The sequence below is a fragment of the Cornus florida genome, unplaced genomic scaffold (assembly GCF_030987335.1).
Source record: "Cornus florida cultivar Cherokee Brave unplaced genomic scaffold, ASM3098733v1 CherokeeBrave_3.0.0_Hap2_Chr08, whole genome shotgun sequence".
Lineage (NCBI taxonomy): Eukaryota > Viridiplantae > Streptophyta > Magnoliopsida > Cornales > Cornaceae > Cornus > Cornus florida.
In genome coordinates, this window is record NW_026775578.1 from 5,362,005 (window position 1) to 5,387,438 (window position 25,434).

Consider the following 25,434-nt stretch of genomic DNA (forward strand, 5'->3'; position numbering starts at 1 on the left):
AAATAACCCTAACTCTTTTTCCAATCCAAGTCAACTTAAAAAAAATATATTAAAATATTAAAAAGGTAAGTAAAATATGTTACGTATATAATTTATGTATATGTTTATTAAATAAATAAATTATACACATTATATTATTTATTAAATGATTATCCAATAATACTTAAGTTACCATAATATTATAAAGTAATTTAAAACATAATACGTATCAAATCTATGTATATTTTTATTATTTAAATATAAAACATATACATCAGATTAAATATTACTACCCAAGTTACCATATAAGTAATTAATAAATTACTTTCCCTTTTATATATATATTAAAAAGGTAAGTAAAATATGTTACGTATATAATTTATGTATATGTTTATCAAATAAATAAATTATACACATTCCATTATTTATTAATGGATTATCCAATAATACTTAAGTTACCATAATATTATAAAGTAAATTAAAACATAACACGTCTCAAATCTATGTATATTTTTGTTATTTAAATATAAAACATATACATCAGATTAAATATTACTACCCAAATTACCATAAAAGTACTTAATAAATTACTTTCCTTTTTATATATGTATATAATATATATCTATATATATACATACACAATTATCCATGGGTAATAATCCATACACATCCAACCTCCTATCCAAGTAATTCATGGGACCCAATTGGTTGGCCCATTACTACTAACCATAACCATAAAAGAAAAATAAAATAAAATAATAAAAGAAAAGAAAACATTTAATTTACAATTAATCAAAATACCATTTAAGCACATAACCTAATTAAACAATTAACACATAGACAAATACAAATAATACATAGACACATAATCAAATAATCAAATAATACCTAATTCAATTAAACACGTAAGCAATTAGTCAAATAATCAATTAAATAATTAAAAATACAATTAAAACAAATAAATAAATACCGAGATTATCCTTTTAAAATTAAGGGTATTACATTTATATTTCTGTGTTAAGAAGAATAGGGATTTAATTAAAACATTTAAATCATAATTATATAGTGTCTGGACGACGAACAGTTGACCGACACAACATTGTATTTGGATGGAATTTATATATCTAATTATGGTACCGTGATATGAGCTTTAGTCTCACAGTCAACGGTTAGGGAGCGTATATGTAGTAGGAAGCGTAGCTGGCTATGTTGGTTGAGGTATACCCTGTTAGGCTTAGGTAGTCATGCCTACTCAGGTGCGTTTTGCATGTTACCTTCTATTCATGTTGAGACCCTCATCATAGTCTAGTGAGAGCCCTGTAATGTGGATATATATATATATATATATATATATATATATATGTATAAATATATATTTGTACGAACTATATAGATATGGTTGAGACGTCTATGATGTATCTGCGTATCGGGTCTCTGTTTTGATTGTAATTAGGATAGAATTTGTTCGTGGGCCTGACCCACTATTATTTTTCAGGTAACGGACGGTTCCAGGTCCGAGAGCTTGTTCGTGCTGAGCAGAGACTGTCACTCATTCTTCCAATGACGTAGGAGTTTTCTTCATGGTTTAGCATTGGATTTCCTTTAGTTGTTGTTGTTCAGTGTTTGAGTTTTATAAGGGGTCCACCAGATGGATTCCGAGTTGTATTAGAAATGTAGAAGTTGAATGTATCAGAATAGTTTCTTATTTATAAAATTTATTCTGAGGTTTCAGTTTCTGGATTTTCATTTTAGTTTTCTTTCAGCAATTTTATTTATTCATATTTATCTTAATTGTATTCTGTGTTCGTTTATTACTAATTGGTTTGATTTCCTTGGGTAATCGGGCATGGGCCTGGCCAACCCGCATCCGGAAATCCTGGGGTATCACAGTTGGGTTTATTGCGTGAGTTATATGATACCTATAGAAAGAGAAATAACAGAGAGGAGAGAAGAGAACCCGAGAGAGGAAGTTAGGGTTTTGGCCAAGGATTGTAGGCCGGCCTAAGGAGGAAGGAAGAGGGTTTGTTCGTAGGTAAAGCCAGGAGCAACAGAGAGGGTTCGACAGTAACCAAGGTCGCCGAAAAACTAAGGAAGAAGAAGGGAAGGTTTCAATTCGAAACCTAGAGGCAAATTTTAGTTCTATCTCCTTCCCTTAGATTCGTGTTATATACATGCCTAGGTAGATTCCAGGTTTTAATGGACATTAAATTGATAACGTATGCATGCTAAATCAGATTAAAACAGGGAGTTTATTAATGAAATTGAATTTTCTTGATGTTGATTGTCTTTACATAAAATCTAGTTTTAATTTGTGATCTAGATGTGTATGGACTTTATATAAGTATCTGGGATTGTTGGGACACAGAATAGAGGCTTAGGACTATTAATAGTTGCGATCAGAATGTCCGAAAGTCACCGGAGACGAAGAAGACAGAGGATAGCAGAAATAGAGGCTGCTCTACTTGGAGTAGAGACGGCTCTACTCCTGGTGCTTTACCTGGGATTCGAAATTTAGCTACTATTTAGGTTTTTTGGGATTTCAGTGATGGTTGGTTGATGATGGGGGGTTTAAAATAATATTAATTGACATGTTTAAATCACAGGAAGCATAATTTACATGCATATGCTAAGGATTGGAACAATATGAAATTTTATATAAATTTGCATATAGTTATTTGATGATTTAATTGCTTAAATTTCTTCTATCAATTTAAATGGATATTATATGATTTTGATCATGTATTAGTAGTATAATATGCTCAGTTATTTACCTGATTTTTATTATGCTAAGGATTTAATCAATATGAAATTATAATTGAATTTGCATGTTAATAGTGGAGGATTTAATTGCTTAAAATTAACTTAGCAATTAATATGAATGTTATATGGATTATTTGATGTATTTAGATTATTGCATCAATTGTGGATTTATTTGATGTATTACTTTGGATGCTGCATCAGTTATGGATCATATGGATTATATGCACCGGTATGAGACGATGACATATTAGGGACGGATTAACTAAAAACGTTAAGTCCTACCTATTCATATAACAGAATGGATTAACAAACAAATGTTAAATCCTACATATATTCATGTCAGGTCAGTAGGTCAGCTGAATCAACTGGATGACATACCGGATGTTTATTTTATGTTCTGAATTAGGATGGATTATATATATGATTATGATGCCATGATATGAGTTTGAGTCTCAGGATCATGGTTAGAGTGCGTATATGCAGTAGGATGCATAACTGGTTATGATGGTTAGTGGTGTACCCTTTTAGGTCTAGGTACTCATGTCCATTTCAGGTGCGTTTTGCATGTTGCCTACTAGTCAGGTTGAGACCGCCTTGTAGTCCAGTAAGAGTCCCTTAGTGTGTATCTATATATATATACGGACTACTAGTTATTATCGATTGACTAGGGTGTATACGTGTATCAGATCTCTGCTTAGATTGTAGTTGAGTAGAACTTGTTGTGAGCCTGACCCACCATTATTTTTCAGGTATTCTTCAGGTATAGATGATTGTTCATGCTGGCAGGGATCAGTCTACTTCACTCTTCCGAGTTTATTTAGGAGATTCATTTATGTTTCATGTAGACAGTCAATATTGTTATTCGTTCAGTTTTGGATTTTTTTAAGGGTCCACACGTTATGGATTCCCGAATTGTATTAATGGATGATTAATTGTATCAGAATGATTTTATTATTAATAAGAATTTATTCTGAGGATTTTGGATTCTTATTTTTAGTTTTCTTTCAGCAAATTATTTATCCTTATTTTATCATATTTGTATTATGTGTTCGATTATTGCCGATTTGTTTTTGATATCCCTGCGCGTTCGGGCGTGGGCCAGGCCAACCCGCATCCGGAAATCCGAGGGTATCACATTCTATGTAATTAAAGTTAGAAAATTTTATACATCAATTGTAAAAATTCTTAAATTTGAGCTTTTAAAAATATAGTTAAAAGAATCCAAGTAATATTACTAAATTTTAAGGGGACGTAAACTAAATTTATTTTCAAATTCTCTATTTTGGGTCAATATAAAAGTGTTTTGAAAAAAGTAGGAGGGCCAATTGAAAATTTTAATGAATGTTAAAGGCAATACTTACAAAATAATTAATATTTAGGGGTATAAATAAAATTGTCAAGAATGTTGGGGAGGGGGAATAACCCTGCTGACCCACCCTAGCTCTGCCCCTGAGTAAGAGGGCTCGTTATCGTTCCTTTCTTCGTCATAGAGAAACACCGTTCCTGTTGGATACGTCGTTCCTTTAAAATTTCTTGGATAAAAACCTGAAGTGTTAATTATACTGTTGTTCATAAGTAAACCTACCACTAGTTTAGCATTGACAACTTATTTTAATAGTAACGAGCCACCGTTTGAAGAGCTCGACTAACACAAAGGAGGCATAAAGGCTTGGAACTGAGGAAGGAAAAGTCTGAACTACCCTTCCTTCATCATTTTGTAAACTCGAGAATATGAGAAATAATGGTTAAGTGGTTGAGTTATAAGGAATCACCTCATCAGAAAATGAGTGAGTTATTTACATTAAATCAAGAGCTACAACACATGGTCTAGGCAAGGGAGATAGAATGCTTAATACCTAACAATCAAGCTAGGGGAATAAAAACCAAGCGGCCATTAAATGTGCTAATTGATGAATAAAACTCACATTTAATGCAAACCATCATCATAGTTTCAAATAGAGGCATTAGTTTGCCTCGAGCCACTGTTAGATGTTCAATTTATTATAGATTAGGTAAATTAACCATCAGGTAGAAAGAGGTTTAGCTCCCAAATAGAGTCCCTCGTGTTTGAAAGGTTGACCTATTCGAGAATTTCCGGATCTATGTTTATTTTCAACTCATCGAAACATTTCATCGATTACTACACCATTCCTCATCTAGGTATCCACCATAACCCTTTTCTCGTTTGAAAGCTTGTCATTAACTTACTTTAAGTCTATGTCATCCTAAGGGAAGGATCTTATCAACGTCCATGAACAGTGACGAACCCTGAAAATTAAGCGGTGGGAAAACTTATATAGTGGTTCATTTTTGTGATTTTAGTAGGAGCATCTTCATAAATTTCTCAAAAATTTTAAGTACACAAAAAAAAAAAAAAAAAATTCCTAATGGGTCCTATTGTGGGTTTGTGCTTATCCATGAATGATTAAAAAACTTGGTACTATGATATAGCTTTGATCTTATCAATTTTATTTAATAAGAACCTACATCTACAATCTGTATAAACCAGATTTGAAAACTACATAAAATAGTACATATATGATACTAACTTCAAATATTTGTGTAGGATGAATAAGCAACCTGGTGTGTCAAACATTTCAAAAAGGCTTGATAGGGTCTTGATCATTCCTCCCACAAGGCATCTTAGACCATTCCTCTATGATCACAAAGCTTGGTAACCCAAAGCCATTGAGGAAAATTCCATTTAGATTTTTCAACTGCTGGGCTGATAATGATGACTTTATTTCCCTTGTTCACTTACTCTGGATTAAATATGTGGGGGGCTGTACCATGTACCAAGTGGTTACAAAACTAAAATCCCTGAAGAAAAACTTTTCCAAGGATTTTGGGTCAATCAAGGTTGAAGTTCAAAATGCAAAGGACCTCTTGGATAAATGTCAAATTGCTCTGGATGCAAAACCTGACGACAGTTCACTAAGATTTCAAGAGAAGCAACTGAGCTCCAACTACACCAAACTTTGTGTAGCTGAAGAGAAATCCTACAAGCAGAAATCTATAATCCAATGGCTCAAAGATGGTGATTCAAATTCTTCATTCTTCTTCAAATCAATTGTTCCAGACAAAACAGGAACAAGATCACATCCCTCACTTCTTCATCTGGTGTACTGCTGGACACTAAGAATCTAATCAAAGCTGAACTGATTAACCACTTCACAACAACATTGGGAATGAATCTTCATCCCTATCCAGGTATTGAGTAGCTATCCCCATTTATACATCAAACTTTACCATCACATTTCCTACCATCCCTTTGTTTTATTCCCTTTGATGAAGAGATTAGACAATGCATGTTCTCTTTAAACAGTGACAAGGCTCTAGGGCCTGATGGCTTTAATGCCCTATTGTTCAAGAAAAGTTGGTCAATCATTGGTCATGAGGTCACCAAAGCAATTAAGGAGTTTTTCAGTAAGGGTAAAATCCTTAAAGAAATCAACACAACCTATATTGCATTGGTTCCAAAATTATCTAATCCTTTAAGTCCAAATGACTTCAGGCCTATCTCATGTTGCTCAACCTTATACAAATGCATATCCACTCTCCTTGCTAACAAACTCAAACCCACACTGCCTTATATCATTGGACCTACACAGTCAGCCTTCATTCAAGGCAGACACATTGATGACTCCATTTTCCTTGCACAATAACTTCTAAATGGCTACCACAAGTAAACTTCTTCTCCAAGATATGCAATCAAGATTGATATCAAAAAAGCATTTGATACTGTATGCTGGGAATTTCTCTTTGACAGTCTTAAACTACTTAGGTTTCCCCCTCCCTTTCTGATATGGATTAAGTCATATGTCTCTACACCCTCATTCTCATTATCAATCAATGGTGAACTGTGCGGACACTTCAGAAGTGTTAAAGGCCTAAGGCAGGGTGATCCCCTCTCACCCTTCCTATTCACAATTGTAATGCAATGCTTTTCCTCAATTGTTTCCAGCTTCATCTTTGAAATGACCTTCAAATATCATTGGAGGTGTAAGGAACTAGGTCTGTCCCACTTCATTTTTGCAGATTGTTTGTAATACCCCTAATTTTAAAAGGATAATCTCGGCATGTTAATATTTATTTTATTGCATTTCTATTTGTTTAATTGTTAATTTTATTTGTTTAATCGTTTATTTGCATTTATTATTTGATTTATTTGAATTATTTAATTATTGTGTGTTATTTTCTTTAATTGTTTAGTTGTATTTTCTATTTAGAATTCACCTGTTTTAATGAGATTAAATTAGTTGAATTTTATGTTGGTTTTTCTATAATTAAATTAATTGTAATTAGTTAGTAACTTATATACGTGACATTGCGGTTTAGTTAATATTTAAATTAGGTTTTAGTTTTCTTTTAGGATTCACGTGGAGGTCGACTAGAATGTAATTAGGGTTTTCAATCTTTAATTCTAAATGGACCAGGGTTTAGAGACATTTGTACATATATATATTATTATATGGGTTTTGTCTAGGATTTACAACTAAAACCACGAATAGAGGATATTGAGAGGCAGAGAGGGATTTTGAGAGATAGACGGAGAGGTTCAAGGAGGACGGGACGAAGTGCTTTTGGGTTGAACCAAGAGCAACAGAGGAGTAAAACGGTTGACTGGGAAGTGGTCAGAAATTACAGAGATGGTGGTTTAGAGTTTCAAAACTGAAACTGAAGGCAAGTCTCTGTTCTACTCTTTCCCTTAAACTTGTGATCTGTGCATGCCTAGGTAGGCTCTAGGAATTAAACTAATGTTAAAACACATTTTTTATGTATGTTTAAACAGTATTTAATTTCACTGAATTAATCTGTTATGAATTGCTTAAACTTTCTAATTAAATTTCTGCTACCGTTGTTTTCAAAAGTTGTGTTCAATTCGTATCATGGTTGTATATTAATGGTTTAGGATTAATATGGGACTGAGATTGAACCATAGAACAAGTAATAAAAACATTACAGAGGCTTTGAACTTCGCCGGAGGCGAAGAAGATGAACACGTTAGGCATCACCGGAGAGCCGGCTCACCACAAGGGTGGAGCCGGCTCCACCAAGGGAAGAGACGGCTCTTTTGTTTGGGGGAGGCGGCTCCTTCTTCTATTTTTTGGTTTTTCGTGGTTCTGAGTTCGGTTTGGCCTGTAGGGAGTTTTCTAAGTTGTTTCAGTGGCTATGGATGAGGTATATAATTGTTACAGAGATGTAAAAACTATTGGAAAACATGTTTATATTAAGATATAGAAGACTGAAATAACATAAGGTTAAACAATGAACCTGTATGTGTAAGGTTGGATAATTAACTTATATTGCCTACTGTTTTAGCAACTTGGTTTCTCTGCATGATCTAAAATTGTTAATCATGTCTCAGCTGTGTTATAAGCATATAGTTGTTTATCTAAAAAAAAAAATATGTATGCTTAGATGGGATTAACTGATGTTTAAATCTATTGTATATTGCATCAGTTATGGTATTGTTTGGATGAGTTAATTTCTTAGCCTTACTTATCAATTTAAAGGACTGGAATAGGATTTCTAAATCTTATATTGGATGCATAATTTGGTCATACACATGTTAAACTGTACTTATGCTTATTTTGGAGTTTGGTTGATGGGTGTTTATTACTGTTTGTCAACTATGTTGGCCGGAGGATTGTATGCACCGGTATGGGACAATGGCATACTAGGTAAGGATTAATTCAAACATTAAGTCCTACCTAATCTGGATTGAAGTTTGGATTAACTATAAAGGGTAAGTCCTACTCATATTTGTGTCATATCAATAAAATAATTGAATGACCTATTTTAGTTTCTGGATAGATTGTTATACATATATCAGACCACTATACCAGATGGATGATATTTTATATTAGGAGTATACGGACTTTATATATATATCATTATGGTGCCATGATATGAGCTTGAGTCTCAGGACCATGGTTAGGGTGCGTATATCACCTAGGATGGATAACTGGACATAAGTGTTGTTCCTTGGTAGGTCTAGGTACATATGACCACATTATGTGCGATTTGCATGGTATCTCTACTCAGGCTGAGACAGACCTATTGGACTAACGAGCATCCTATAGTGTGTACTTATACATATATGAACTACTCTAGATATTGTTGAGCTATTTAGGATGTATCTGCGTATTGGGTTTTTATATGGATCGTAGTAGAATAGGACTTGCATGTGGGCTTGACCCACTCTCTTATTTTTCAGGTGCTCATCAGTTCCAGGGTTAGAGTTTGGTCGTGCAGAGCAGATACATACATTCATTCCTCCGACTATGTAGGACTACTTCTTTATTTAGCTTGGGATTTTGATTTTGCTTATTTCCTTTCCAGTTTAGGATTTTATCAAGGATCCACTTGAGGGATTTCCGAGTTGTTAATTAATGGAGTTACTTTGGAGGTTATGGATTAATGGATTTTAACATTATTATTTTGAGGATTTTTAATTAGAATTCTTTTTTGCTTTATTATTTATTTCTTATTAATTCGGTTTGTATTATGTGCTTAATTATATATTAATTGTTTGATATCTCTCGAATCTGTGCTCGGACTTGATCACCCGTGGCTGTAGAATCGAGGGGTATCACATGATTCTCACATGGTAGCATTCCAACTCTGCACACATTGTTAACTGCCATTGAAAAATTCCACACTTTATCTGGTCTACAAATCAACCACAGCAAAAGTCATGTTTTCATATCTGGTCTAACCCCTCAAATGGTGTCTGCCATCTTTGATTTTCTTGGATTTGAAAAAGGAAATCTTCCTATGAGGTATCTGGGAGTACTATTGGTTACTACTATACTCAAAGCTAATGATTGCAGAACCTTAATTGATAAAGTAACATCTAGAATTGCACATTGGACAAGCAAAAATCTCTCATTTGCAGGTAGACTACAGCTTATTAGAGCTGTTATTTTCTCAACTCAGATGTATTAGAGCTCTAAATTCATCTTACCAATGAGCATTATACATGAACTTGAGAGTATCTTTGGTGCTTTCTTGTGGTCTGGTCTAACATTGAAAAAGACATGTGCCAAAGTTGCTCGGAACACACGCTGCCTTCTTAAAAGGGTTGGGGGTCTTGGTCTACCAAATCTGCAAACATGTAATGAGAGTGCTATTATGAAACATTTTTGGCACATTTATAGCTCAAAGGACATGCTATGGGTCAAATGGATTCACACCTATCTTCTCAAAAGTAGAAGTATTTGGGATGTCAAAGTTCCAGGTCAGTGCTCATGGAGTTGGAGAAGGCTTATTGGCCTCAGAGAAACAATTTCTCCCCTTGTCAAGTTAGAAATTGATGATGGAACCTCAGCCAATTTTTGGTTCGACAATTGGAGTTCTCTTGGACCACTTCACCACTTTGTTCAACCACAACAAATTGCTGGAATGGAGTTTGGAAACATGACAAAATGCAACTCATTCATCACCTCCAACACTGGTCTTTTCCAACAGCCATCTTTAACCTCCTACCACAACTACAAAACATTGACTCATTATCTAACCCAAAGCCCAATAACAAAGATAAATTCTTTTGGATCCCATCTAACTCCACTCAGTTCTCTATCTCAAAGACAATGAAAAACTTTAACTAGCAACACCCTACCCTTCTTTGGCCTCACCTGGTCTGGTCCAAACTTCCATTCCAAAACAGTCTTTCACACTTTAGGTTGCCATACAACACAAACTACCAACACTCAACGGAAGGTGTACAACACACATCAACTCAACATTGTGTATTCTTTGCAACACTGAAGATGAAACACATGATCATCTATTCGTTTCTTGTACATTTGTCAAACCCTTGTGGGGCTTTTTACAAGCAAGATGTGGATTCTACATTCAACCATCCTCTTGGGCAGAATTTATTGTTTGGGCATCTCATCATTGGAGGGGGAATTCAGCTATCAATAGCACTGCAATATCCAAGTTGGGACTAGCAGCTCGTCTATCATATTTGGACTGAGAGGAACAACTGAATCTTCAAAAAGAGAACACTCAGTGCAAATTCACTCCTTCACCAATTCTTGAAGATAGTTCGAGCAAAGTTATTTTCCTCTACAATCACTGATTCACTTCACACCACCAGAATTGCTTTGGAATGGAATATACCTGAAGCAGTGATTCGTCCACCTGCAAAACCACCAGACTGGAATTGCTGAATCTCTTCACCACTGCTGGATATTAGCTCCCTGATCACCGGATTGTTGTGTTGATTAATTTCACACATCACTATTGTTGGGCTGCTCTGTATGTATACATTGTTGATTCTTCCCATTGGGCCCTCTGGGCTGTGTTTGTATAGCTTAAATGAGTTAGCATAGGGCTAACTTTTAGGCTGTATCTTTTCTTCAATTTCAATGTTAAATTTAACTTTAAAAAAAAAAAAAAAACCTAGTTTAGAATAAACTTCATATTGTGTAATAATGTTAAAGGTAAAATTGATATGCAGATCATTACATTCATCCATTAATTAACTAATCAGCAAAGGTAGTTGAGCCAAAGGTTGGTTAAGAAATGTAGTACTGTACCGAGGAAAATATATGTTTATCTTCTTTGATTTCCAAAGTAGTTATTATATCTTCTTCTATATCATTATGCCAATGTTAATACAACATGCTATAAATAAATAACCAACAATATTTGACTTCTTATTTATTAAGAGCAATCTATTGTTAACTAATCTGTCATTGTATCATCATTAGACCACATATTATTTTTATACCGTTTAAAAAAAAAATCAAATATTTATTTTTCAAGATGAATTCAATTAATACAAAATCTATTATGCTATGTCATGTTTAAGAACACGACACTTTGAATTTAAAATTAAAAAAAGTTCAGTTAAAACTTATATTGTATATATTTTTTTTAATTTCAAATACATAATATAAAAAATATACTAAGATTAATGTAGTCAAATCATACTAATAAGTCCACCTCAGCGTAACGAAAAAATTATGGCTCATAATTAGTCTATATATACACCCTCTTCATTTGTTTAGTACGATCAGTACTTGTTTTGGGGCTCGGCATCAAATTACAGTAGATAGAACGTAGGAAACTATCATGTCTTGGGTAAAATCCGTTGCAATTACGCAACGTATTTGTGACCTGTTAATAATATTTGTTTCAGATCCATCCACCTATCACAGCCCAACTCGCCCCCCTGACCCAATCCAAATCCACTCCAAACCGATCCAATTGTCAATGAACCTGCGACTCTCTCTGTCTTTGCCAAATGCCCACACAGTAACACGCTTCCAACACGTACGTCTCTGCAACGCAACTCATTGATACCTCCCTCTCTCCCACCCCACCATAATCTTCTTCAATCCCAGGTCCACATCCTCCTCGTCACTCTCAACGCCTAATTCAATTTAATTTCCCAACCTCCTCTACCTCTCTGCAAGCCCCAAAATCAGGGCTTGCTTCGCTCTCAAATCACTCCATCTCTGCGAAACAAACAAACCCTAATTTTGAAATCAACAAACCCCAAATCTTTCCTCTAATTCAGCCAATTCGCAAACCACACAACCCACATTGCCGATAGATAACGATGTCGTTCGAGGAAGAGGAATCGTTCGAGCACACATTATTGGTGGTTCGTGAAGTCTCCGTATTCAAAATCCCACCTCGATCCACGAGCGGTGGGTACAAATGCGGCGAGTGGCTTCAATCGGACAGGATTTGGTCGGGTCGCCTCCGGGTCGTGTCGTGCAAGGACCGTTGCGAGATCCGGTTGGAGGATCCGAACTCCGCCGAGCTCTTTGCGGCGTGCTTCGTACACCCCGGTCAGAGAGACAACTCGGTGGAGCCGGCGCTCGACTCGTCTCGGTACTTCGTGTTGAAGATCGAGGACGGGACGGGCAAGCACGCGTTTATTGGATTAGGGTTTGCAGAGCGGAATGAGGCGTTTGATTTCAATGTGGCGTTGTCGGATCACGAGAAGTATGTGAAGAGAGAGCACGAGAAGGAAGCCGGCGAAGCAAGCGACGATAGTCACATCGATATTCATCCGGCGGTGAATCACAGATTGAAGGTAACAATGTGTATATTTTAACAAATTTTATAGCATGTGTTATTGATTGATACACACAATGTCTATATTCTAAGTGGTAAAAGACTAATTTAGGATCAAATGCATGGAGTTATGTATGTTATGTTGATGTTGCTTTGGGTACTTATCTATATTTGTCAAACGAGTTCGAGATTGTAATTGGAATTGACTTTGGGGTGCATAATTGAAAATTTCCAGAATATCATTTGGAATTCTGCATTTAAGAAAAAAAGTTGCTCTTTCGGATTAAGTCGTTGCATACTTGTCATTGGTATGATAAGATGAGATTTTTAATGTCAATTAATGGTCATTTGACTTGAAAGTGATAGCAGTTCGACTGCAAAATAGTGTAAATTAAAAGTGAGATTGGCAAATTACAATGATGATTTGTGTTCAATTGGATACAAGTTCCCTTATTCAGGGAAAAAAGAAAAGAAAAGAAAATATGTTTTCTTGATTTTCTCAGCTAATAAGGACAATAACATTATAATGAAGTGCTTGATACACTCTGGTTTCATTCTACATAATATGAGGCCTAGAATTATGACCCAAATAGATTCTAGACGCTTGTGAATAACAATTTATGGTAGTTAGCCTCTTAAAGGAATTATTAATCAATCATATAATGAAATGGAAAATTTACAAAAGTTGCCCCTTTTGGAGAAGTGAATCTCTAATTTCCTCTCTGTTTGTTGTCCAAATCATTTGGGGTTTGAATGGAGCTTCACTAAATACAGTAGATGACAAGAAATGTTTGTGAAGTCACCCCACTTATAAAAAAAAAAGAAAAGAAGTTACGCCACTTATAAATAAATAAATAAAGTTTGTGGAGTTACACAACTGGATTTCTACTTTGTGGGGTGTCACTTGCCGGTGATAGGGGCAAGGTTCAATTCCCAGTTGGGGGCATGGATGACTTATGAAAAATTATATGCAACCTGCTTACTTTGTAAGTTCACAAATGGTGCACCATATATGTTAGTTATATTAAGTATTAATGTCTTATTTTTTACATTCATGGACGCGAGTGGGATAATACCCTTCACACATTGTTTGGTTTATTTTTCTCTGTTCTCAAATAAAAGCTTGTTCACTCTGGTTTTCAGTCATATTATATGTGATTAGACTGTTGCCTTTGTTCTCCTTCTTGATGGAAATGACTTTGTAATTATTTGGCAATAGGAAGGGGAAACCATCCGGATAAATGTGAAGAACAAACCATCTGGTGGAACTGGCATGCTTTCAGCTGCTGGGTTGTCGGGGGGGCTTTCTGGAACTGGAAAGCCAAAAGCACTGGGTCTTGCACCTCCACCTACTGGAGCTGGGAAAATTAGGACTCCTCTCCCACCTCCACCCAATGATCCTGCTGCTGCTCGGATTTCTTCTGCCAACCATGGTGTTGCTCTCAAGGGACCTAAGGAAAGTGTGAGGCACTCTACGGATCCTTTCTCCGAGCTTTCTCAACTTGAGGTATTCCTTTATTTTCTCTTCTTAGTTCTGTTCTTGTTTAGGCGGGTTATTTTGCATGTTTTGAAAGTTAAAACTTAAGTTCCTATGCTGTTTAAAGGCAACTTCAGGTGGTCTCCCTTTTCTATATTTATTTACTTCTACTTTTTTTTTTGTTGTTTTTTCCTCTGATTTTGGAGATTGTGTTCTTTGTGTTCCTGTGTATTTAGGTAGTAAACCTCAATATGGGACTAGATAGTAGAATAGAGCAACTTTCGGTATTTAATAGTATGTTGTTTTACTGCTGCTGCTAGTTAGAACCCTATAAGAATGTCATAGGCTGTTGACCTGTGACATTAGTACCGCAATGACATGCCCTGCTGCCGCTAGTTAGAACCCTAATTTCCTGAATCCTGATCTATATTAAAAGTTCTTGCATTTGTAAGTGAATATGTTTAGTTCAGTTACGGTTGTTGTTTATCTGCAGAGAAATCTTCCTTCCACAACTGGATCAGGATCAACCAAGTCGAATGCAGCTGGGTGGGCAGCATTTTGATTGTGGGGAGTGTGATATGATTGAGATATTTATTTGTTGTTATGTTGAATAGACAAAAAGGGAAATCAATGAGAATCAAAGAAACTTGAGGTATCTAATACCATTTCTGAAAAAATAATGTTTCTTGGAAAATGTTGATATGCTTCTTTTTGAATTTCTAATTTTTATTATTGTTTAATAAAAAAAATAAAAATAAAAATAAAAAATCTTTCTGGTTTTTGGTTGGATGATGCCAAATGCATGCTGCTTTTCCTTTCTGGTTTTTGCAAGGCTGATGCATATTGTCACATTCTTATGTGCAGCTTGTATCAGCTAAGTTGGCTCATCTTAATGGTCATTTTCTCCAACAACAAAAAAAAGAAAGAAAAAGAATAAAGAATAAAAAAAAGTAACTTTCAGCTGCAGTTGTACTTGTTCGAAAGCTGTATGAACCAACAGCAGAGGGGTAAAAAAATAAAAATACCCTTACCAAAAAATAGCCGATCAACAACTTTCTAAGATTTTATGGCATAAAATCAGTCTACAGTCAATAAATTGCAGAGTTTAACTCATATGCAAGGGGAAAAAAATACCGCATTGTCAGTTTTTTACAATGCCGCAAAACTTGGATGAGCAAAAAATGTACAAGAAAACTAATCTGTACGGTAAAAAGATATCATCTGTCGTGTAGTCTTGTACAAAATGAGGCACACACTATCACCGAGACTTCATGTGCCCAAGATAGAAGATGTAATTTTAAAGCGTAACCTATTTAATTTTTTTGAGAGACCAAGAAGTAAGAACACTACGGCAGCTCCAGAATAGTTCCATCATATGCTGAAAAGAAGAAGCAAGCAATCAATGCTTTCAAAGGCCACATTGAAAAAATTACTGTTGCTGATACTCTGGTTTTATTACCCATTTAGACCCATTTGGATCTTTCTCCAAAGTGGCTATTTCCTTCAAAAGATTCTTGAATAAAGGAAGGTCCTTTGAAGGTATCCTGTCCTTGAAGTGCTGCACTATGCTGGCTGAACTGGTACTTCCACCTCTTAGTTGTAGAAACGTACAGATCTGGCGAATCAACAATTCTGGCTGCACCCCAGATAAGTTGAGAGACGACCTAGAAGGCTCATTGTCCACAGCTCTTCCTCGGCTTGCAGAACTTGAAGCTATGCCAAACTGATGTTCAAGCCCATCACCAACTGCTCTCTCCTGGTTTCCTCGAATCCTAGCCAGCAGTTCAGCTGAGGATAATACTTTGCCAGCAGATGCCCCGGCTGCAAAGCCATTTGGCCTGCTAGCTCCATTGCTGGATGATTCTTCCAAAGGTTTTGAATTATTGATCAACTGGGAGTTTATGGTTGAGCCGAATTTCAGACGAACAGATGATGGTGCACCAGCAGCTCCCGATTTCCCAGTCCAGGTTGGAACAGATATACTTTCTTGGCTTCTAAGCATTCGTGACTGGCGTAATGCTTCTGCTGCTCTCTGTGCAACTTGGGATGCTTGCTCCTCAAGCCTAATCTTTTCTTCATCATGGGCATTCATAATTGCATCATGGTTCATGGCACTCTGAATAATAAGGATGAAAATGATCAACATGGATGGAGGAACTATTTAAAATTACATATATGGCACCTTAAGGTCGCATATCAATAGAACATTAGCAGGACCATGATAATTGATGTTAGATGTTGCATTTTGTGGAAAATGCCAAGAACCACGCACGCAAAAGAAAAGCTTGACAAATGGGCTTTTTGTGAGACAGATAAATCCGGCAGCCGAGGATTATCTGATGAAGTTTTGTTGTTTTGAATCTTTTGGTGGAGGGCTTTCAAGAACACATTTTTATTGCCATAACTGAAACCAACATTTAGTTGGCTACTACCCAAAACTCACAAACAGCACCTAACAGTTTGGAAGTAGTGAAGAACGATTTTTTTTTTCAATGAAAGCCGAAGAAGTTATCAACTTGTTTCTAATTCTCTGACTGCAAAAAAAATTCCAGAACAAACACTACAACGACAGGTTTGACGAGACAACAGGTTTGATGAGACCTATACTTCTTGCAAAAATGCTCCAGAAACCGGGAAAATATGTGAACTCAAAAACAATTGCAAAAGCTATAATCATTAGAGGCAATTGTAAATAGAGAAATAAGATAACTCACATGAATTCCATGAGCATCAAAAAGATTCCGCAAAATGTTAGTTTCTTGATCGACTTCATTATCACTTTGATCAGCCTTTTCTTTCCCCTTCTTTTTGGATGGTCCAATCCCTGAGTTGTTTCCTTTGTCGACAGCGATATCATCATCATTTGGTAATGCCACTTTGAGAGATTTCCCCTTATCCTGGTCATCTTTATGCACTCCAACAACATTTACATCGTCAGTAATCTGACTGAAAATATTGGATGTTTCAGTAGCACCACCCTCTCCATCATCATTCAAAGTGAAGAGATCCTTCATATCTCGGGCTTTGAAGAACCTTCTTTGTTGTGGATTCTTCAATATTTTATTAGTGAGAAAATGTTTGTAAATCTGTCGGTGATACACCTTCTCTTCTATGGTTCCACGAGTGATCAATCTATAAACTGTTACATCCTTTGTCTGTCCAATACGCCAAGCACGCTCCCTGGCCTGTCATAAGTAACAGTTGCCCTCAGTATGCGAATGCGTGAATTTTTAGTCAAGCTAGATTCACAGTTCACTTATAGGATCAATTGTCCAGATCTAAATTGAAGATGGAATTCAAACAGATTTTGCTATGGGTATGTCAGATTTTGCTATGCAGAAAAGAAACCGTAAAAAGGCAAATATCTATATATATATCGACAAAAATACAATGTATGAGTCTATAGAATAACAATTATATTTTTCGCAAGGAAATACGTAACTAAATGAAAAATTAATCACAAGCAAACCTGCATGTCAGTTGAAGGGTTCCAGTCAGGGTCAAAGATGATCACCCTGTTTGCGCCAGTTAGATTCGTTCCCAAACCGCCAACCCTGGTTGTCAAAATGAATACGAATACATCATCTGAGTTGTTAAATTCATCCATTAAGGTCATTCTCTGTTTTATAGGAGTGAGACCATCCATTCTCCTATAATTGTAGCCACCTCCCATTAGAAAATTCTCAAGAATATCTAGCATTTGTTGAGTTTGTGCAAAAAGAAGAACGCGGTGACCTTGTTCCTTCCACACCTTAAGCACTTGAGAAACAACTTTCATTTTTCCACTGCGTTCAGGATTGCCATAGTCCGGATTTTGGCAGGAATGCTCTCTCTCGAGTAAATCAGGGTGGTTACAAATTTTACGCATCACATCAATTCCATAAAGAGAATTTCTGTTCCCATCAAAGATCTGTTCCACCTCAGAGCTAGCAAGAAATGCTCGGTAGACAGATCGCTGCTCTTCAGTAAGGCTGCAAAAGAGAACATGTTCAGTCTTCTTCGGAAGTTGGGCATTCACATCAGCCTTCATTCGCCGAAGGAGGTAAGGCATTATCAAGTCACGTAGAACCACTGCACACCTGCACAACATCAAATTTGGTAATAGATAATTATAAAGCATTAGAACAATTGGCAAATCTAAAAGCAGGGAAATAATGGTGATGCAACCAAAACTCACAAGCAAAGCCCTATTGGAAGAAGTAACTGACATCCACACTCAAATTAAGGAAGGAAAGCTCATAGATCAGTTGGATCATAATCTTTTTCTTGGTTAGAAAACATGGTTGGTGTGATTTGTTCAACCACTCAAGATCTTCCAGCACGCGCCACGCGGTAGATTGGTCAAATGCTATGAAAACCTCCCCAAGAAAAGTTCTTTATTTCTGATTTGACTTGGTTAGGGGATGCCTATCCTAAGGGGTAAGATCGGTTCAGGATCATGGGATCCATTAATGTGATATGAGTGTTAAAAAAGGAAGTCAAGAATCAGTTTTTTTCTTAGAAGTGCAAAAATCATTTTCGGTCTTTTTACCAAACGTAGAGCCTAGTAGGTAGATCTTGAAAGATATGGAAGTTATTCTCCTCCAAGCCATACATATGATATACTATAATACAAATTCTGAAAGAATTATCAATTTATTTACAAGATCAAGCATTAAATTTTGAATACTCACTTTAAGTTGCGATGAAATAATATAAATATAAATATAAAATCCACTTAAAATTTCAAAAGTGTATCAATTTGTACCTGTAAGCAGTCGATACTTGCAATGGCGAAGCATTAGCATAACCACCAACAGATATGGGAACTGCAAATTCAGCCTCAAATATTGGCAAGACACCCAACTTTCCGGGGAAAACGAAATCAAACAAAGACCATAGTTCAGTCAGCTTGTTCTGAATTGGTGCACCTGTCATTATTATGCGGTGAACTGTCTGTAGTTGTTTGCAGACTAAAGTAACTTCTGCATTTGGATTTCGAATTCGATGTCCCTCATCCAGTACTGCATAACCCCACTCAATGTTAACCAGCTTTTCCCCGAGCAACCGTAGTTGCTCGTAAGTAGTAATTAGCAACCCAGACTCTGACCTCAAAACACGATTTATTAAAGTATCCCATTTTTTGGTGTTTCTAGAAGATAAATTTCCTTCACTATCACTGTCAAGCAGTTCTTCACTTTCATAGTCACTGTCATAAGATTTGGCACGCTTCTTTCTACTAACTGGATTGTTTGCAGAATCGTGAAGTAGCTCCACAAGAAAGGCTGGGTACCATTTTTGCGCTTCTCTCTTCCATTGCCGCAAGAGAGTGACAGGGCAGATAATTATGCTAGGTTTGTACATTTTACTGAAATGCAATCCTCCAAGGAAAGATAAGACCTGGATAGTTTTACCGAGACCCATTTCATCTCCAATGATCCCACCTGCTCTTTGACAATGGAGTTCCCATAACCACTGGACCCCCACCTTTTGATAGTCAAAAAGTTTGCTGAAAATGTTTTCTGGGATTCTCAGCCCACCTTCAAGTGTCATGAAAGGAGGTTCAGTATCATCAACACCAGCAACTTCTTGGTTTTCTTCTTCATAACTGGAGCTGACCAAGTCATCTTTTGCATCTTCTGCAAAAAGAGGGAAAAAAAAAAAAAAAAAAAAAAACTTTAACTACCAGGCCATCTATTTAAGAAGATAAAAAATAATTTTGAGAGGAAAGACAACAATATAAATGGTCATGCACTACAAATGCACTAAAAGTCACACAAAATTAGATTTTTTTCTTGCTATTCTGATATTTCATTTAGTATGACCTTCCATTAACAAATTTGTCATGAAAATCAAATAAACAAAACATAATATACCCATGACCAAACAGTTTCAAGAAAAGCACAGGTACTGCAGCTACAAATAGAAGTTTCAAGAAGTGCATGCATGGGCTACAATCACGTAAATGCCTACGTCTACTGGGTTATTGAGAAAATTTTACTGAAAAGAAAAAAAAAGAAAAAAAAAAAACAAGCACAAAATGTCCTTAACATAGCCTGATATTTATTTTATTCAAATTGAGAGGTGAATCAACATTATAATTCAATCTAAATAATAAAAAAAAAAGAAAAAGAAAAACAATTATAATTCAGTCTAAGGCTGTCAAGCGATTAAGATAATTCTGCAGACAAATTTGTGTAATGTAAAGGAACTTCAACAGGATTTTCAATTATGATGTACCTTAGCATAACATTTGTCAACTAAACTAATCCCATAAGGTCCAACATAGCATACACATACAACAAGGGGACATTACCCAACTATAGCAGAGTCCTGGGGAGGGAGGACTCGAAGCCGACATACATTTGCTAATACACAACGTGGCTGCTCTGAGGCTCGAACTCGCACTAATAGCACTGATGTTCAAGCATTTAACTAGCAACGGCCCTCAGGGAAATACAACACAACAATGAAATACTAACCATTTTGGCACATTTTCTGAGACCTCAATTAACACACACTTACTGAAACATTACACCATCTTCAACTAAGGCTAAACTGGTGATGCTAAGATGGAAATATTTCATCTTGAGACACACAACTGCAGGGTACCTCATATAAGATAAAATTCAGATACCAGCCTTCTTTATTCACTTTCTCAAACTTCAACTAACAGATATTTGCTATAATTCCAACATCACACCATCTTCAACTGAAAATGTAGCTGTGGGGCTCAGAAGGTAATGTTTCAGGAGATAAATGTTAGAACTGCAGATGATCACATCACACAATGAAGACATAGATGTATTTTGGATTAAAATGACAAAAACCAAGTTTTAGAAGAAAAAAGCTGTATGATTATCGTATGAGATTCTAAAGTCCACCACTAAGGGAATTATTTTCTTCGTAGACGTCATACTGTACTGCCTCACATCTGCAATCTGTGGACACAACAGACAAAAGCTCATCTAATAATAGAAACCAAATATAATACAAATACACAGAACTTGTTCTTCTCTTCTGCAAGAGATAAAATAAATTGTCCTGATTTTCTAAAACAGATAAAATCTGAACTTTGATAAATGTATTAAAAAAAGGAAGCCATCTAACTGCCTCACATACCAGTTTCTTCCAAAAGTTCTTTCTCAAGTGAAGTTAATTTTCTCCATTTCTTGCCAGGCAATGGCCTTCTTGTTTTCCTTTTTGTATCTTTGTTCTTCTCCACCTCACTCTCTAGTGACCGAGGGATCTTCAGGGGTGCTTTTAGCCTTTGGAAAGGACGAGTGGGCGCTTCAAGTTTTGGCAGCGATTCTGAATTGAGCAGCTTGGTTGTTGGGCGAGCTTGCACAGCCTCTGACATTGACTGGACAGCTCTGGCTATGCTGGTGGAAGCAAGAACATCAGTCTTGTCTTCTTCCTGGGGTATATTGTGCCTGCTAGACAGCCCTGGTTGTTGAATACGACGTTCAAAGCCCTTGAGCTTATGAAAGGGGGTTAATATTCCTTTCCGAACCAACTCATCCCTTTCCTAAGATATGAACAACGTATGGTCAGCCCTTATAGCTGAAATTTCTTTTCTATACTGCAACAATTTTAACATCCATAAAAATCATAATAATAACTAATTTTGCTATAAATAAAAAAGAAATTATAAATTAACAACTGTAACTCCTTCTACACTACCATGAATCTTATATAGCAAATTCATTGGAAGTAGAACAGAAAAACAAGCTTGACTCACTGTTTCAACAAATCCTGCAGATGCTGCATTTAACACTGCATCAAAATCATCATCCTCGTCAAATGAAACAGTTTTCTTTCGCTTTTTCAAATCCTTGCTTGATTTTTGAACTTCTTTCAATTTTCTCTTGGGTTTAATCTCTTCCTTAACAAGATTCTGAATCAAGCAGTCATGCTTGATACTGGACGGGTCATCCTTACATAAAATTGATATTTCTCTCTCAAGTTTAACCTTCGTTTTCTTCAGACTTCTTAGCCGTTCAGCAGCTAGGGCCTCCTGAAGGGTACTGGAAGAAGGCTGGACAATGATTTGTTCATCCTCTGTGTCTCCCTGCTTTCTGTCATCATTACCATCGGGAACAGTGTCTTCATTTCTTGCAAAGTTCTTTACCTGTTCAACACTAGATGCAACAGCATCTATTTCAATTTTTACTGCTCTCAATTTATTATAGAGGCCAGCATGGCTGGTAGATGACGATTCATTGCTTTTAGATCTGTCAAGAACTTGCTCCTCCGAGCTCCCTCCAGCTTCACTACCATCCCCAGCATTGTTTCTTGCCTGCCATTGGATGATGATTAACATCAATTTGTAACACTTAAATAAACTATCAAACGCTTATAGTAAATGCAAGCAGCTAAAGACTGAAATGGACTATTCTAAAACAAAACAATCAAAAGATCACGAATAGAGTCTGATCTCACGAAGTTCAGTGACCAACAAATTAGAAGGATTACGTTAGCAGAAACACAGCTAGAGTACATTTCCATCTATCCTTTTGACACATTTTCATCATTCATATAGTAGAGTAATAAATTTACATAAATGCTCAGCGCATTAAGAATTCCAGTCTTTTAGGTTCGCACATGGAAATTCTCCATCATTTGAGCACCCTTTTCCTTCAAAATCGTCTCATTAGTTTTATAATATGTATCACTGGGACCTTGTTCTAGCATGTTGCATATCAATATGTCATTGTATACGTGGTGAATCAGTATGCTACTTTTACCTGTGTTTTTTATAATGCAACCTGTTAGCTACAAATATTGCAGATAAAAACCAATAATGATAAGTGCAGTCAATAGTGATATAGCTGGAAAAAGAAAGTATAAAAAGCTTATCCACAATGGTCTGGAGTCAATCTAGAAAACATTTGACTGCAAGATGATTTTGGATGGAGTCTCATCCCAGGAAAATGTAGCATCTTTTAATACGTATATAACAAGTATGCAAAATTCCATTAAAAATGCAATAATTAACTACTCTAAAAAAAGAGAGAGAGAGAAGAAACACCTTGGCTAATATATCCCGCTCGATATCATCAGGGTTTGCAGATGTGACACCCAAACTGCTTAACAGAACTCTATCTTCTTCTTCTCCTTCCATTGAATTGAATCAGTTATTTTGTTTGATTGTCGTAATAAAGTGAAGACGAGCCACCTCCCACAATGACAAGAGGTCAGTATTCGTTAATTAACCTGCATTATCAATATTCAGTAAGTATAGTGATACAATTCCTTTCTCGGGGTTGTTGATTGGTGTTCTACTAAGATTATGAAACGTCATCATAGAGACACAACGCACCACTGAGAAGGCACAAAGAGGGCTTTCGCTTTTACTCCTTACCAACAATCAAAGGTCATATGTTCAAAAACAACAAATCCTCTTTTAGTACTTATAAAAAAAAACAACAAATCCTCTTTTATCGACCATCTGCATCAGCAAAGCATCCCAGAATTGTAGTGCAGAACCCAATATAAAAGCCGAAATGAATTCAATTAAAAAAAAATTGTCAGCAGCTAAGTTCTGAAAATCAAGATGAAAGTATTGACAGCACAAGGAACATAATGCAGAAACCCAATTTACATCATTCAATCAACAGAATGCAACCCTAAATTCACCATTTTTATGACAATCCATATAATCAACGATTAAATTAGGTAAAAAAATATTATATTAACACATCTCCATGAGCTACCTAATGCGCTCCACAAGTAATACCAGAGTCACATGCAACAAGTGTTCTCCTAAAATTTCAGTTACTGCACAACAAATTTAACTTGCATCATTTCCAAACAAAATTTCACCTCAGTCCACTACATTGAGATTATGCAAGACATGATTATCAAAAAACTACCTTCAACACCTCTCTGTCCACTACAATATGATCTGTCCCCACTACAATATGATAGAGCATGTCAATTCATATTTCAATCACATACCTATATGCAAGTATAATACATATACACATATATGAGAAAACGCATATGCAATGATTCGCGATCAAAAGAGCCCGAATTTTAAAACAAATAAACTTGTGATTTGCATATTTCTCTTTTAGGTATTCACAATTGCACTATGTACTATAAGAAAAAATAGGCATTAAAGATTTAATTGGTACAAACCCTAGATTCACCTGCGTTTTGAATCGTCTCTCTCCCTATAAACCTCTTTCCTCTAGATTTCTCTGTGGTTTTTAGGTTTTAAACTTTTTAGAATTCGCTCTCCGCCTCTTGGCGACGGACCACGTAGGGTCGTATTTGATAACGAAAATTGGTTACACTCGGCCTATTTTCTCTAACATCAACGTAATAGCTTATGTTTATTAAACTATGCATCTCTACGGAGTATTTTATTTTATTTTTTTCTTATCTTTTTTATAATTTTTCTGACAAGTCCAGATGAAGAGCCAATTTTATGGAGTCGACGTCGTTTCATCATTAACGAAGCGTGTCGTTGACCGGTATGGTTCGCTTACACTGCTTTCGGTTTGCAGCTTTTACATATAATTGTATTGGATTTTTTTTTCTTTTTTTTTTTTTTTTCAAGGCTACCTGCCTTGAAAATTTTGGACTTCGGTCATATGTCATTAAAAAAATTTGTGCATGGATATGGTTCGTCGGTCGTATTGATCGATACGCAATGTATAGTTCGTAAGAATGAATTTAAGAATTGTTAATGAAATTGTTTAATATTAAACATAAATTTAGCTGACTTGGGTTTTTTAGGTAGGCTAATACTAGTAATAATTTTTTTTTTTCTTTTGTTGAGCTAAATTTTTTTATATTAATATGCTTTTTTTTGCCCTTGTTCGTAACCCATTTTCAATAATCCGATATTGTTACACACTTTCATGACTTTGTATGTTCGGCCAATTTATACCAATATTTATTTGAATCTGTTACACCGCAATCGCGAGCCATGTCCTATGATATGTTACATTTTTGTATTTGCTTCTTGAAATGCATGTTGACTTTACTAGACCTAATATACAAGTGGGAAGCACTGGAATTGTTAAAATTGGAGTGTACATTTATGGAAGAAATTCTGAAGAAAGTCAGCCTTCACTGCAAGAACTTTGTTGGGTTTGGGCATTTCATATACATACATTGGGAAAGAGGAAGCATATGTTATTGTGATGTTGCCGCCAAACCTTAGGGTGTGTTTGGATAGTATCAAT

At 35.8% G+C, this 25,434-nt stretch overlaps 2 protein-coding genes across 4 annotated transcripts; one reads left to right on the plus strand and one right to left on the minus strand.

The window, feature by feature from the left end:
* Positions 1–11,943: 11,943 nt before the first annotated feature.
* On the plus strand, positions 11,944–14,951 carry LOC132269055 (uncharacterized protein At1g03900-like). Its single transcript, XM_059770064.1, has 3 exons — positions 11,944–12,799; positions 14,000–14,287; positions 14,751–14,951. The coding sequence occupies exons 1-3, from the start codon at positions 12,317–12,319 to the stop codon at positions 14,817–14,819; spliced, it is 840 nt and encodes a 279-aa protein (XP_059626047.1). The 5' UTR covers positions 11,944–12,316; the 3' UTR covers positions 14,820–14,951.
* A 344-nt stretch (positions 14,952–15,295) lies between these two features.
* LOC132269054 (protein CHROMATIN REMODELING 8) lies at positions 15,296–24,588 on the minus strand. 3 transcript variants are annotated; one of them, XM_059770062.1, is made up of 8 exons: positions 24,391–24,588; positions 23,268–23,452; positions 21,978–22,535; positions 21,359–21,764; positions 19,005–19,875; positions 17,727–18,336; positions 16,972–17,442; positions 15,296–16,373 (listed from the first exon to the last, which is right to left on the minus strand). In XM_059770062.1, the coding sequence occupies exons 2-8, from the start codon at positions 23,358–23,360 to the stop codon at positions 15,687–15,689; spliced, it is 3,696 nt and encodes a 1,231-aa protein (XP_059626045.1). In that variant the 5' UTR covers positions 23,361–23,452; positions 24,391–24,588; the 3' UTR covers positions 15,296–15,686. The 3 variants fall into 3 exon arrangements, with proteins under 3 accessions (XP_059626045.1, XP_059626044.1, XP_059626046.1); XM_059770061.1 differs by having other exon boundaries at positions 24,380–24,588; XM_059770063.1 differs by lacking the exon at positions 24,391–24,588 and adding an exon at positions 23,559–24,369.
* Between the last annotated feature and the right edge of the window lie 846 nt (positions 24,589–25,434).

Excerpts from the sequence above, each read along its gene's own strand:
- LOC132269054 (XM_059770062.1), bottom strand. The coding sequence starts at position 23,360 with ATGGAAGGAGAAGAAGAAGATAGAGTTCTGTTAAGCAGTTTGGGTGTC. Across the intron at positions 18,337-19,004 it reads CAAGTATCGACTGCTTACAG|GTGTGCAGTGGTTCTACGTG; the intron begins GTACAAATTGAT and ends GATGTTGTGCAG. Across the intron at positions 16,374-16,971 it reads TTGATGCTCATGGAATTCAT|AGTGCCATGAACCATGATGC; the intron begins GTGAGTTATCTT and ends CTTATTATTCAG.
- LOC132269055 (XM_059770064.1), top strand. The coding sequence starts at position 12,317 with ATGTCGTTCGAGGAAGAGGAATCGTTCGAGCACACATTATTGGTGGTT. Across the intron at positions 12,800-13,999 it reads CGGTGAATCACAGATTGAAG|GAAGGGGAAACCATCCGGAT; the intron begins GTAACAATGTGT and ends ATTTGGCAATAG. Across the intron at positions 14,288-14,750 it reads CCGAGCTTTCTCAACTTGAG|AGAAATCTTCCTTCCACAAC; the intron begins GTATTCCTTTAT and ends GTTTATCTGCAG.